The sequence below is a fragment of the Doryrhamphus excisus genome, linkage group LG8, assembly GCF_037039965.1.
Source record: "Doryrhamphus excisus strain RoL-2023G ecotype Guam linkage group LG8, RoL_Dexc_Guam_v1.1, whole genome shotgun sequence".
Taxonomy (NCBI): domain Eukaryota; kingdom Metazoa; phylum Chordata; class Actinopteri; order Syngnathiformes; family Syngnathidae; genus Doryrhamphus; species Doryrhamphus excisus.
The window spans coordinates 8253660-8268225 of record NC_136364.1 but is presented as its reverse complement, the minus strand read 5'-3'; the positions used below and the strand labels follow the sequence as shown (position 1 = coordinate 8268225).

The window sequence follows — 14566 nt, the reverse complement described above, 5'->3', positions numbered from 1 at the left end:
CCGTAATAATATAACTTTTTCCCCAACGTGATTTTCCAAAAATGCCAACTGACTCTCTACAAGTTTGGATACCCCTCTACTAGATGTTTGGATGTACATTATCTTCATCACATCAGTGCACCCCTACATGGCGTCCAGGACACAAGTAGATTGTACTGTAGCTTACGTTTATACTTTTTTGTGGTGTAACGTCACCGGTCAGTCACTACAGTTGCAGTCGGTGGTCTGATGCGTTCCACGAGACTGTTTCAGGATGAAAGTAGAAGCGTGGCTTTATGTGAATTATTAAAGGGTGGTGTGCTTCAATGATAGAGCGGGGGTCAGACACACAGGGCTAAACGTGACTGCGCCGCTTGGATGGAAATGTTTGCATTGGCAGGAAGATGGAGAATGGAGTGTGTGCCGCTTGTCTCCATGTGATGACAGCCACAGTCCAGACAGTTCCCATAAGTCACTTTGAGGGACCACCAGTTATTTAGCCAAATAAATATCTTTATTTAATATGCGGTGGAGTTCCATTTGCCTCCAAATGCACCTTGAATGACTAAAGGCACAAAGAAATGAATATTTCCCGCTGACTCTGTCATCAAATAAGCCAGATTTCATACAACAGCACCGTCTCTGTCTTGCCCAGCGTGTGCATCACACAGACAGGAACGACACTTACATGCTGTATTTGAGTTTCAGTCTATAATTGCAGCTTCCTTTTATAGTGTGTCAGTATAAGTGTGCACTCAGGGGGGGAGAAGCCAGAGCAGCCACTGTCCTACTTGCTAGCATCCTTTGGGATGTGTGTGTGTGTGTGTGTGAGTGTAGCAAGTGGACTTTTTATTCATTGTTGTAGCACGTGCGCACCTCATGGTTGTATTGTTTGGACAGTGACTCCCCATCCTACAATAAAAGTACATTGAATTGGTGTCATGTCTGATATTAAAGCATGGCTGCCTCTTCATTAGCTTGTGGTTGTTTGCAGTGTACGTCTATTTTTTACACTTATGTTGTTGTTTTTGTTTGTTTCTTTGTTTAATTGTGTTTTAAAAATGTGTCATTAGATTGTGTCTCCAGTGTTGCTTTTTGCAGTCTACAATGACATGATAATGTGTTTGCGCCATGGCTGTCTGGCTATGTCGTGATCCAAAATGAGCAAGAAATACTTTTGCTAATCTTCCCCATCAAACCCGCCTCTCCTCCCCTCGTGAGACGATTTAACACTCAGATGCTCGCTTTAGCCACGGTTCTTCTCGTTGTAACATCCCCTCAAAGTCATTTTGGGGTTTAGCTTCACCAAGATGTCCAAGCTGGCCCCATCCCGAGGATCGCACGGGCAAAGCCGGGCTTTAGACGTGTTGAGCCCAGGAGATGAACACATCTAAAGACACGCATACACACTGCACCTGTTGTGTCTGTGTTGGGAGTTTGCACAATAAACAGGTGCTTGTCTCTTGTCTGCCACCAGGGTGGCAAGCCGCTAAAGCGACGTGCGATCAAAACCAGCTCCAGCAAGTGATTGTAATCAGTCACAAGTTGTTTACTTATTTCTTTGATGGGATGAATGTGAGAACAGCAGGAACGTATCATGAGAAAATGATGTTCTTAGGCAAACATGAATAACTACAATCTGCAGCTGTATACGTTTCCATTGTGAGTGCTGATTGATTAGCTTTTGGCCCATTTTTCAAAACAAGTTTGGTTGTCCTGCTGCCGGCTCTCCTGGAGCAAGAGCCCAAGTATCTGCTGGTCAGCAGAAGGAGGGAACGTGATAGCGACAGGTGCAGCCACCCAAAATAGGAGTGGGAGCAGAGCAGAGGGGCTGGGAGGTCCATAACAGAGCGGAAGAGCTGATGGAGCAAAGAGGCAGAACATGGCATGCATGGTGGAGGACTTGTTTTGAGAAAGAAACATTTGACATTGTTTGAGTTCCATTGTGGATTTAGTCAAAGCCAGTATGATGTGGTGCAGATCTCCACCAGTGCGGATCGTGCTCATAAACACATTATAATGGGACTGTCTATGTTACACTGCTTGTTAACACACTTGGTCTGCCAGAGAGCAAGAAGATGTAGCAGGAGGGATCAGTGTTGCCAACTTAGTGACACTGTGGCTATTTTTAGTGAGTACCCAGACCCCTCCAGATACTTCTTTTCAGTCAATCTAGTCAGTTGAGTTGGATAGTTTTTTGTTGACTTTTGGTGAGATGTCTCCTGGGATTGAAATGAGTGGCAAAGATATAGCAGTGTGTGTTCAAGTTAAACAACATGGCAGTTTGATTTATTATGCTGTGGCTGCATCAGATAAATATATGTATAGGACTCACTTTGCCATCTCATCGCACCTAAAAGTGTCAAATCTCAGTGCTTGACGAAAAACACGATCAACCAGATGAAGCCTTTTCAGTAGAAATTGTGACTGCTGAAATGCCAAACCTGAGTGTTGGAATGTCGTTGAAATGTGTTGAAATCTATTCAATAACCAAGGATTGAACCGGCAACCATCAGGTTGGAAATCAAGCCTCATTCTACAACCTGAGCCATGCCATTGTGCGCGGAATAAGCAGAATGTAATGTTAAATGTAACATTTATTTCCACCAATAGGGGGTGACATGGTAATATCCTCTCATTGTAGAATTATGGAAAATGTAGGAATTTTTAGAAAAGACCTGATAGGTATGTTTTGAAAGAGCTAACTAAACACATCGGAATTTGAAATGTTGAAAAGTAAAAATGCAGGCTCGATATTGAAGCAATTACATCAGAATTGAGAATCGAACCAGTGACCATCAGGTTGAGAACCAACCACCAACCACTCGTAGAATGTCAAATGAATGCCAAAAGGTCATAGAATTCGGCCGAAGATTGAACCAGCAACCATGAGGTTTGGAGTTGACCACTCAACGACCTGAGCCATGCTGTTGTGCGTAGAATAATGTTTCATGTAATAGTTAATGTAAAATCAATTTCTTCCAATGGGAGGCGACATTGAAATTGTTCTTTTCATTTTCATTGGAAAAATGTCACCAAAAATGTAGGAATTTTGATAGGTCGCCTACATGTCTTGAAAGAGCTGTCCCCCTTACAATACGCAGAATTACAATCGGGGGGCACTAAATAAATTGCCCATTTATTTTCATTCATTCATTTTTTTATCGCTTATCCTCACAAGGGTCGTGGGGGTTGCTGGAGCCTATCCCAGCTGTCTTCGGGTGAGAGGCGGGGTACACCCTGGACTGGTGGCCAGCCAATCACAGGGCACATATAGACAAACAACCATTCACACTCACATTCATACCTATGGACAATTTGGAGTCGCCAATTAACCTAGCATGTTTTTGGAATGTGGGAGGAAACCGGAGTACCCGGAGAAAACCCACACATGCAAAGGGGGAGAACATGCACACTACACACAGAGATGGCCGAGGGTGGAATTGAACCCTAGTCTTCTAGCTGTGAGGTCTGCGCGCTAACCACTTGACCGCCGTGCAGCCCCATTTATTTTCAATGGAAAAAATGTCACAGAACATTTGGAATTATGGACAATGTGGGACATTTTCTGAAAGGTCCTGTTAGATAGCCAACGTGTCTTGTATGAGCGGAACATTCTGACGTTGGATTGGTTTGAATCAGTTGAGAAATGTGGGAGGAGCTAGAATTTTAGATGTGTAAATGTTTCCCACACAATGAAACAAAGACTTAAACATGTAAAGCATGCATTGCTCTTCTCAACGTGCAGCGGGTGCCTGGTGCGGGCCCCGCCCCCATCTCAAAGCACTCGTAGACACGCCTCCGTCTTAATGTGACATTAAAAAAAAATCACAAAAAGAAGCATCAGAGGGAAGGTGGTAAAGGTGAGGTCCACATAGTGTGTATTTACTATTTGGCATCACTTCCTGTGTGTGGCGTTGACTTCCGTCTGTCTGCACACACACCATTAGATACCTTTACATGCATTTAGTCCATCACATGAGGTCTCCCCCATGGTCCAGATGATGGACGCATCCACCATGTGTTGCTGGTGCAAGCCCAGTAGGTCAGCCAGGCGATAACCTGCACATCCGAACCTTCGCCCGGAACCTTCTCGGCTCCATTAAACGTGGCCAGATTATCAAATAATCAGGGCGCGTGTTTGCCCCGCCGCTGAGTGTCAACCTTCAAATGCGGAAGGCGGCTTCTATTAATAAAGCGGTGAGTTAAGCTACAGAGTTTGCGCGGCCTCCGGGCCAGCTTTCCACGCGGTCCACCTGGACCAAACCGAAACATTCTGACCGCTGGAAGGTCGAAGCTGTGCGGATGCAGATGCGCTTGCCAAGCTGCTATTATTAGTCTTAGCAGGGAAACCATCGGGACCTGACCACGACTTCACTCCTGGACCACATTGTGTGCATTCAGGCTTGATGAGGTGTATGTGGTCATGTGTCATCTGTCACTGTTCTTTCTATACTACTTATCGTGTTGAGGGTCACTGGGGGTTTAACCCTGTGGTACACCCTAGACCAGGTCTATTCAACTCAATTGATTCCTTTCACTATTATTCTTACTTTGTATCAACAGTTTATTGTGGTTATCAGTTGCAGACCTTTGCAAATTTCCCCACTGAGGGACGAATAAAGCCATATCTTATCTTATCTAGACAACCTGACTACAACAAGCCAAATACAGTTGTTAACCTTGTCAGAGCTCTCCAGACACGAAATAGCACCCCTATAGTCACCTGTACACTTCTATTACCCAACATAGTAGACATTCATTCATTCATTCACGAGGGTCGCGGGGGTACTGGAGCCTATCCCAGCTGTCTTCAGGCGAGAGGCGGGGTACACCCTGGACTGGTCGCCAGCCAATCACAGGGCACATATAGACAAACAACCATTCACGCTCGCATTCATATCTACGGACAATTTGGAGTCGCCAATTAACCTAGCATGTTTTTGGAAAGTGGGAGGAAACCGGAGTACCGGGAGAACATACGGGGAGAACACTCAAACACCACACAGAGATGGCCGAGGGTAGAATTGAACTCGGGTCTCCTAGCTGTACCATTTCTATGCTGAAAATGCTTCATTTAGGACAGACATACATACAATTTGCTAATAATAGGCTGTAGTCAACTAAAAAACAACGGGATTTATTTATACATTTTTTTTGAACCCGTGATGAATAAAGTGATAAAATAAAAAAAAGTGTGACGTGATGAGGGGCGGTTGTAATGTCAATAAGATAAAATGGCATGAGATAAAAGAGAAGCCATGGCTATGCTAGTCAAAGATCCTCTATATGACAAGATCACTCTCCTGTAAAAAATGCCAGTCATAGGTGCTCAAAATGAAAAAATGTGAGTCGCTCCAAGTTTTTTTGGGGGTTTGATATCATTCCCGGGGTGGATTCCCCTGCTGAATAACCATGCCTGAGCCAGATCACCTGTCAATCACAGGACGGACGGATGGAGACACCCAACCATTCACATGGTGGTTGTGAGGTAACACTATTTGGAAAACGAAACACTCCGGAGGCCCGTGGGTACATGAGAGGCACATCTTTTGTTGCAAGGTCACTGATTTGAGTCACTTTTCATTTTTCCCGCTGTGCGTCACAAACGTGCTACATGTCCTCGACCTCGCTTTAAAGTGGCGCCGCTGTACCCAAAACTCTCCGATGCACAGCACTCACGGGGGAGCGAGCGGGAGCGGGTCAAACACTCTAAGACCGAAATATCCTCAAGCCGCTAGACGAGAGCAGAGGCAAAAGTCACAAATGTGACCAGAAGTGAGCGAGAGCGGCAATGAGTCAGGTTAAGTGGTGGATCTTCTTGCTTGTATAACGGCTGAGGGCAGCGAACAGCTGAGAATGCCAAGTGTCAGTTGGGAGGGTTGACAGGGGAGGCGGTGTTTATTGCTGTCTTTTGCACCAAGCCATGCGGGCAGGAAATTACTGTAAGTTAGCGCTTTGCTAGGGAAGTGCACGCACTGTGCTTTACACACAAAGAAAGAAAAACACATTCTAATGGGACTGTCTGTGTCTATACCTTGTAGCTTACAACACCGAACAGTAGGTGGCAGTATACATCATCATTCCACTTCTTCACGCCTCATATGCAGCTGGCCTACCCAAGAATAAGAAGATGCTGCAGGAGGGACCAATGTTGTATTTAGACCTCTCCACATAATCATTGTCAAGAAAGTGAGCGTTTTGGAAACATGAAGACACGTATTTCTGGTTTGGGTGATATGGACCAAAGCCAAATATGTGTGCCAAGTTTTAGTAAAATGTAAACAATATTAGAGAAAAATAGTCATTGAAATAAAAAAGTACATTATCTTTTTAAAATAAATATAGAAAAAGTTAAATATGCTTTTCAATCTTCAGTGCTATAGTGGTGCACTCATGGCAGCAAGGTTAGCGCCGTTAGCGCTTCCATCTCATGTTCCCCATGGCGACAGAAGGTTAAACATGGTTGATGCCGTCTTTGAAAACTGTCTTTTTCGCTGTTCACTCCCGCTATGCAGCTTCTTCACCTCCATATTTCTGCTGGGATATCCAATCATTCGACATAGCGAAAGGATGCTAACAGCCGCTAACAGCTGCTCCCGAGTGTCAAAATGGCGCAAGCGGCTACCTCTAAAGTAATGAGATGAACATCCATAGCTACACACTTGCTTAAGGGGTTGGTATGGCAGAAACAATTAGAAAGTAATTAATAAAGCACTATTAAACACTACACACTCTACAGGAGACACAGAGCTGTTGTAACCGACTTGCATTTGGGCGCCGCCCTCTTGGAACAAATCCAGTCCATATCTATATGAACGGATATGCTTGTTTTTGATATCAGAACAGAAATATTGATATAAAAGAATATTGATATATTGCCCAGCCCTCACTATGACATAAACATAAATCACTCTGAAAAGAAGCGACTTCTAAATATGCTTTGCTTTTCATATTTTGTACTCACTTTTATCTCCCCCAAAACATTACTCTTCATATGACCAGTAAGAACATGACGCCATCTACCACAAATCCAAAATTCAGTACCGTAGTTTCTACTTTAGTGTGTGTAATTACTTCCAGAGCCGACAATGATTGGTGAATTTCCACAAATTTTCTTATTTAGAAATCACATTTTTGTAGTCAAAGCATAGAAAACCTGTTTACGACCTTCTGAATACGTTTTTTAACATTAAGGCTTCTAGACATGAGGCACCCCTGTAGGTAAAACTATACACTCCTAGAGGAAGTGAGTGGGGGGCGAACAGGAGGTGGCTTCATGGGTCCAAGAGTTGAATTTACTTTGCCAGAACCATAGCCTGTTTTAAGGATTATTGTGTCTTCTTCTGCTAATCTGGTCTGGTGCTTGTGTGTTTCACCCTGGGTTACAGTAACATTACTGACACCTAGTGACCAGTGGAGAATACAACATAGCGTCTTGCGAATGTCTTATATTTGTATTTTGTTTAATTTAGCCATTTTTATGCTTGAGCGTGCTTAAATTGGGCCACACCTTCGACACCCCATGCCATAAAACACTTAAAGTGTCTATGTTACCTTTTTTAACTGTTAAAAAAAACGTTACAAAAGAAAAAGCAAAACAAAGATGTCAAAAATTAATTTGAAATCCAAAGTTTTGTACGAATTAAGAAGTGTGTTTTCCCTAAATACGTGTTTATTCATGCATGTAGGATGACCAGGTGGTTCTGCAGTGCACCGCCTCCATCCTGAAGGAGCAGCAGATTAAACTTTGTCTGTCCTGCGAGGGCTTCGGTAACCGCCTCTGCTTCCTGGAGACCACGTCCAATGCTCAGGTACAACCACTGGGTATCCACCTTGATGCACCTCTGGCCGTTCTTACTTCCTCCATCTTCTTTTTTTGCAGAACGTGCCTCCAGACTTGGCGATATGCAACTTCATTCTGGAGCAGTCCTTGTCAGTGCGTGCTCTGCAGGAGATGCTGGCCAACACGGTGGAGATGACCGAGGTAGCGTATTGAAAACGTGGAATGGAGCGAATGGAAAAGGATTTCTCTGTGTTTTTTGGATGTTTGGCATTAGCACCATAGACGTGTTATTTGCATGTATTTTACATTGGTTTCCTTATGATATCTGGACCCCTCCCTTCCTCCTCAAACAGGCAGTCGATTTGGACAAATGGGTATGTCCGTGAGCATATACGTAACTGTCTCTTTACACTTTTTGTATCACACATCTGTCTCCAGTGTGACTGATGGACCAATCTTACAGTTGTCCTACTGTCCTGTGTCTTAGATGTGTCTTAGATATGTCGTAGACCTCATTTATGCACTTCATTTCATTACAGTCAGGTACTGGTGTTGGTTCTTCCAGAAATACCATCAGCACCTCATCCTGCCTCATGTCCAGATGTTAGCATTGTTTTGTACATCCTTTGTCTCCTCACAACCACGTCTGGCTATTGTGCGATACCCTTCCTACCAATTGTGATTTAACATGAAAACAAATTGATCTTTTTGCCATGTCAGCCCCCTTTTTGCACCATTAGCTCCATGTCAGGCGTCTCAGACGAGCATTAGCAAGGCGAGCCGGAGGATGAGAATAGCATGGCATGCGGCCCAGTGGGGTGTCCCACCCACCTCTGTCAGAGGTAGAGGGGCAACTAAACACCCCCACAAGCTCTGGCCACACACACACACACACACACACTTAGAAAGACAAGCACCACCACCTGTCCTAATGCAGCGCTAATGCACAGCGGAGCTAACAGTGTAGCGCTAGCACTGCATACCTCTTGCCTTGTGTGATCCCAGTGGATCATGACTACTTAACCCTGCATTAAGGTCTATTGTTGACACCCAGGTGGTGGGGCCAAATTGTTTTTTTTTACAGTGCATTGTTTGTTCGTGATCACTCCTGTAGTCCAGATATATTTGCGTTACAGGATTTATTTTTATAGTTTACTTTTACCAAGTTATGATTATTATTATTAATAATAATAATAATATACCAGTATGGTGCCAGGCAATATTGTCATTCATCCATGTCATTGTACTCTCAGGGCATTGAATCTATCGTAACAGAACTGTTCAGGCTGTCTTAGAAGACATGCTTCTCATCAGCCCAGCAGGCTTCTCTATCTGGTCTTTCAGCTTTATCACTCGAGCAGGCTTTATACGTTCATGCTCAAAGACTAGATAGGACAGCTGTTTGGTTTTTGAGCTTTATCACTCGAGCAGGCTTCATACGTTCATGCTCAAAGACTAGATAGGACATCTCTTGTCTATCTAGTCTTTGAGCTTTATCATTTGAGCAGGCTTCATAACTTTATTCTCAAAGACTAGCAAGACTAGCGAGCTGCCTTGTCTAGTCTTTGAGCATGAAATACTCACGATCTAGGTAGATGAGAGATGTCCTATCTAGTCTTTGAGCATGAAGTGATGAAGCCAGCTTGGATAAGAGAGATAGGACAGCTCTAGTCTATCTAGTCTTTGAGCATGTGATGATATTCCCTGAGCATGAACAGATGAAGCCATCTTGGATGAGAGAGCTCAAAGACTATAGAATACTATAGAATAGACTTGATAGACTAAAGCTGTCCTATCTAGTCTTTGACCATAAACTGATGAGGCCTGCTCGGAAGACAGAGCTCAAAGACTAGATAGAAAATACTAGACAGAATAGAACTGTTCTATTTAGTCCTTGAATGTGAACTAATGAAGCCTGCTTGGGCGAGAGAGCTCAGAGACTAGATAGACTTTTGCTGTCCTAACCTGAGCTTGAACAGATAAAGATGTAGACCAACTAGAGCTGTCCTATGTAGTCCTATGTCTTTGAGAAGTCTGCTGGAATGAGAGGTGAAATGTCTTCTAAGCCTCCATGAACAGTCCTGTTGTGATGGATTTAATGGCCTGAGAGTACCGGCATATGTAGTGCTGTCTTTCATTGTACAGTCGTGCAAAAAAATATTAGACCACTTTATTTCTTCATTTTCTTGTTCATTTTAATGCCTGGTACAACTAAATTTGGACAAATATAACGATGACAACAAAAGTAGCTCATAAGAGTTACATTTTTTGGGTGTACAATGTTATAGTTATTCATGTAAGAATATTAGTGATTTTGGAAAACTTAAGAAAACCATGGAAGTTGCTATATATCATCTCTTAATTTCATCTTAAACTCTTATGGATTATTTATGTAATCGTCATTATATCTGTCCAAACAAATGTACCTATGCTTGTAAGTGAACAAATAAAGTGAAAAAACAAGAGCGGTCTAATATTTTTTTTCGGTGACTGTATTTTCCATTACTCATTCTTATCATACCTCTCTTTGCTGATTGGCTGGGAGAAGTCACATGGTCCTACTGCCTTACAGTGAGGCTTGCACTGCCCATACAAAGGGCTATGTGGAAGCTGTATGTTGTTTCTTTATGATGATGCTGATCTGTGGAATATTGTATGTACTTCCACCAGTCCTCCCAAGGTGGCGGCCACCGCACCTTACTGTACGGCCACGCCATCCTACTGAGACACAACCACTCCGGCATGGTAAGATGAATATGGTTGAATATGCTTTGATATAAACATTGTAAATCTGGGCTGTCTCGTCAGTACCTGAGCTGCTTGACTACGTCTCGCTCGCTCACGGACAAGCTGGCCTTCGACGTGGGGCTACAGGAAGACTCTACCGGTGAACTTCTCTACGCTTAAGACTTTGTGCCTTCTGGTATCACGTAAAAGATGCCCTGACTCAGCACTCTTGTCCTTCCAGGTGAGGCATGCTGGTGGACCATTCATCCAGCCTCCAAGCAAAGGTCAGAAGGTGAAAAGGTCAGGGTGGGCGATGACCTCATCCTGGTCAGTGTATCGTCAGAGAGATACCTGGTGAGACTCTTTGAATTCCTCTGACGTCGCTGCATGTTTACCTGACCCGTTGTCCACACTCTTGGTCCTCAGCACCTGTCCTACGCCAGTGGAGACCTGATGGTGGACGCCTCCTTCATGCAGACTCTGTGGAACATGAACCCCATTAGCTCAGGATGTGAACTAGCTGAAGGTACAAACGCGCTTCGCCAAGGTACATTGACGATTGACACGTGCAACTTCATGGTGTCCCGTGTTCCTCCTTTCAGGGTTTTTGACGGGGGGTCACGTTCTCCGGCTGTTTCACGGCCACATGGACGAATGTCTGGCCATCGCCACACCAGAGGAAGGAGAGGAGAAGCGCAGGTGAGAGGGGTGCATGGGTGCTTGTAGACAAGACTCAGCAAAAAACGACATCTTTGTAATTGCTAAGGACGGCTAATGCAAACAAGGACAATGACATGCTGCCAAGCTCTTCTGCAGGCTGCCATTAGGCTATTGAACTGTATTTTCTGTTCACAATCATTTCCCTTCTCCATGTCTATGTCCCTGTATTGGTGTTCAGGATGGCTCACTACGAAGGTGGTGCTGTGTGCAGCCAGGCTCGTTCCCTGTGGAGGCTGGAGCCTTTAAGGATCAGGTGATTTTATCGTCAAGCACATCTTAGTGCTAATTTGTCCCTGTGGATTTAGTGCATAATATATTATTATTAGTGCAGTGGAACCTCAGCTTTTGTCATGAGTCTGCTACAAAAGGTCTGATGGAAAAAAATGTTTTCCATAGAACATAATGCAATACAATGAATCCATTCCAAACCCAAAAATATGAACACAAAACACATTTTATAGAAAATCCTTCCAGTTTTAAATGCAGAAAACAATGCAAAATATGTATAAATGAGGAATGAAATGGTTAAATGTGTTGATGAGTGGAGGGAGAAGGGGAGGGAATGGAAGGACCTTTGGGACACTAGCTGGTTTTATAGTGTTATTTTGTAGCTGTACACTCAGAAATGCACGGTGCATTTGAACTTGAGTGTTTTATAGGAGGAAGAAAGAAGACAAATTGAGTTGTTTGTACATGAAGAAATAAAACACACACATACTAAAATAAATGTTCTCTAGTCTGAATCTGTCTATAGTGTCACAACTATCCACGCGTGGATGCCTTGTTTGTGTCGATTCTTCGGAATAACAAAGGGTCTATTTTGTTAGGTGCACTGTTTGACAACATGATAACCGAGACAGCACATGACCAATGTTTTTCTGCAGTTGGAGCGGCAGCCACTTGAAGTGGGGGCAGTCTTTCCGCATCCGCCACATCACCACAGGCCGGTACCTGTGTCAGGATGAAGAGAAGGGCCTGCTGGTGGTGGACTCGGACAGGGCCAACACCAAACTGTCTGCTTTCTGTTTCCGCGCTTCAAAGGTCAGATTTAGCTTCGTCGTGACCGTGCGATGGTATCGCTTTGTCTGAACCGCGTGCTTTTGCACGAGCAGGAGAAGGTGGACGTGGCCCAGAAGCGAGACGTTGAGGGGATGGGCATCCCGGAGATAAAGTATGGAGAGTCCATGTGCTTTGTGCAGCATGTCTCCACTGGCCTGTGGCTCACGTACGCCGCGCTGGATGCCAAAGCTGCTCGCCTGGGAATGATGAAGAGGAAGGTGAGCTTATAATGGTCATGATCATCAACGAGAGGGAATCAGCTCTTTCCCTGATTTTGTTCGTGCTTGCAGGTCATGCTGCACCAAGAAGGCCATATGGACGACGCCCTCACTGTGTCTCGATCCCAGACTGAAGAGTCTCAAGCTGCTCGTATGATTTACAGCACCATGGGTCTCTTCAGGCAGTTCATCAAGTAAGTCTTCTTACATGCATTTATTAAAGATGTTAGTATTGATAGCAGTCAATGATAAATAGCTACAAGCTCTGCAGGTTCACCTCAGGTCGGCTGTGAATTGATTTGCATTCTCTCAGGGGCTTGGACTCTCTGAGCGGGAAGAACAAATCTCCAGGAGCTGTGTCACTCCCTCTGGAGGGAGTCATCCTCTCCCTGCAGGATCTCATCTTCTACTTTCGTCCCCCCGAGGAGGAGCTGGAGCACGAGGAGAAGCAGACCAAGCTCCGGTCCCTGCGTAATCGGCAAAATCTCTTTCAAGAGGAGGCACGTGCAGTCACCGTAACATCACGTGCAACATGTAGCCGAGGCTTCTTAGTCATATTCCGTGTGTGGCTGTGTTTCTGCACCAGGGAATGATCACCATTGTGCTGGAGTGCATCGACCGGCTCAACGTGTACAACACAGCCGCGCACTTCTCTGAGTGTGCAGGGGAGGAAGCTGCCGAGTCCTGGAAGGAGATTGTCAACCTTCTTTACGAGCTACTGGGTACTGGAATCACAAGCATTTAGTATGATACTGAAAAAAGTCACTTTGACTTTGTCTCCCTGTCTTGCAAAGCTTCTCTCATCAGGGGCAACCGTTCCAACTGCGCCTTGTTCTGCGACAATCTGGACTGGTTGGTCAGCAAACTGGACCGTCTGGAGGCCTCGTCAGGTAAGGCGTGGGCCCTCCAAGAGGCTCCCACAGGGCTTGGAATAAGGGGCACATGATCTGATCAGAAAATGCTCAGATGACGTTTAAGTCAATTTATATAATAATGTATAAAATCGTTCCATTCCACCCTCGGCCATCTCTGTGTGGAGTTTGCATGTTCTCCCCGTGCATGCGTGGCTTTTCTCCGGGTACTCCGGTTTCCTCCCACATTCCAAAAACATGCTAGGTTAATTGGTGACTCCAAATTGTCCATAGGTATGAATGTGAGTGTGAATGGTTGTTTGTCTATATGTGCCCTGTGATTGGCTGGCCACCAGTCCAGGGTGTACCCCGCCTCTCGCCCGAAGACAGCTGGGATAGGCTCCAGTACCCCCGCGACCCTCGTGAGAAAAGCGGTAGAAAATAAATGAATGTATAAAATCAAACATTAGTATAATTAAAGACCGAAGTGGTGCCGAAAAGAAAATTTTGGAGGGATGGTGACTGCACATTTTTTATTGAGCCTAATTTGTTGTTTGCACAACTTTTATATTCCTATTACTTTGCCATTGGCCGGCGACCAGCCCAGGCTGTGCTCCGCCTCCTGCCCAAAGTCAGCAGGGATAGGCTCCAGCATACCCTTGCAACCGAAAGAGGATTACTTGGCACTTTTTCAAGTTCATATTGATATTGTGTATTTTATTAGGGTTTCTGGTTTGTTATTCATTTAATCCTATTTATTACTATTATTTCTTTATTCATTTACATTTACATTTTCATTTACAGTGGCATTGTCGTCCTAAGTTCATTCATTCATTTTCTACCGCTTATCCTCACGAGGGTCGCGGGGGTGCTGGTGCTTATCCCAGCCAATCACAGGGCACATATAGACAAACAACCATTCACACTCACATTCATACCTATGGACAATTTGGATGCATTTGCATGTTTTTGGAATGTGGGAGGAAACCGGAGTACCTGGAGAAAACCCACGCAAGCACGGGGAGAACTCCCAACTTTCCACAGACCAAAGTTAGTTAGTTTTTTCATACATGACAGTTTCGAGTGCCCACTTACAGTTTTCCTCAGAGTAGTCACGTGATGTTCTTGTGACAAGCTGATGGTTGCTGGTTCGATCCTCAGTGGGTGAATGATTACATCACCCTTCTAGGATATTTCAGCATTCTTTCACTTCAGTTCAGCTTCAG

At 44.5% G+C, this 14566-nt stretch overlaps 1 protein-coding gene across 10 annotated transcripts in view; it reads left to right on the top strand.

Annotated features, from left to right (window-relative positions):
- The window catches only part of ryr1b (ryanodine receptor 1b (skeletal)), a 66005-nt gene that overhangs the window by 2296 nt on the left and 49143 nt on the right, over positions 1–14566 (top strand). For 6 of the 10 annotated variants that reach the window (XM_058079402.2, XM_078792714.1, XM_058079401.2 and 3 more), the window contains exons 3-17: positions 7671–7793; positions 7865–7966; positions 8119–8139; positions 10436–10510; positions 10574–10652; positions 10734–10846; positions 10919–11018; positions 11095–11191; positions 11391–11465; positions 12097–12253; positions 12325–12489; positions 12562–12683; positions 12803–12989; positions 13076–13211; positions 13284–13379. In XM_058079402.2, the coding sequence (XP_057935385.2) occupies positions 7671–7793; positions 7865–7966; positions 8119–8139; positions 10436–10510; positions 10574–10652; positions 10734–10846; positions 10919–11018; positions 11095–11191; positions 11391–11465; positions 12097–12253; positions 12325–12489; positions 12562–12683; positions 12803–12989; positions 13076–13211; positions 13284–13379 (1648 nt within the window). The remainder of the gene's footprint in view (positions 1–7670; positions 7794–7864; positions 7967–8118; positions 8140–10435; positions 10511–10573; positions 10653–10733; positions 10847–10918; positions 11019–11094; positions 11192–11390; positions 11466–12096; positions 12254–12324; positions 12490–12561; positions 12684–12802; positions 12990–13075; positions 13212–13283; positions 13380–14566) is intronic. The other 4 variants (XM_058079403.2, XM_078792715.1, XM_078792713.1 and 1 more) reach the window with 1 other exon arrangement.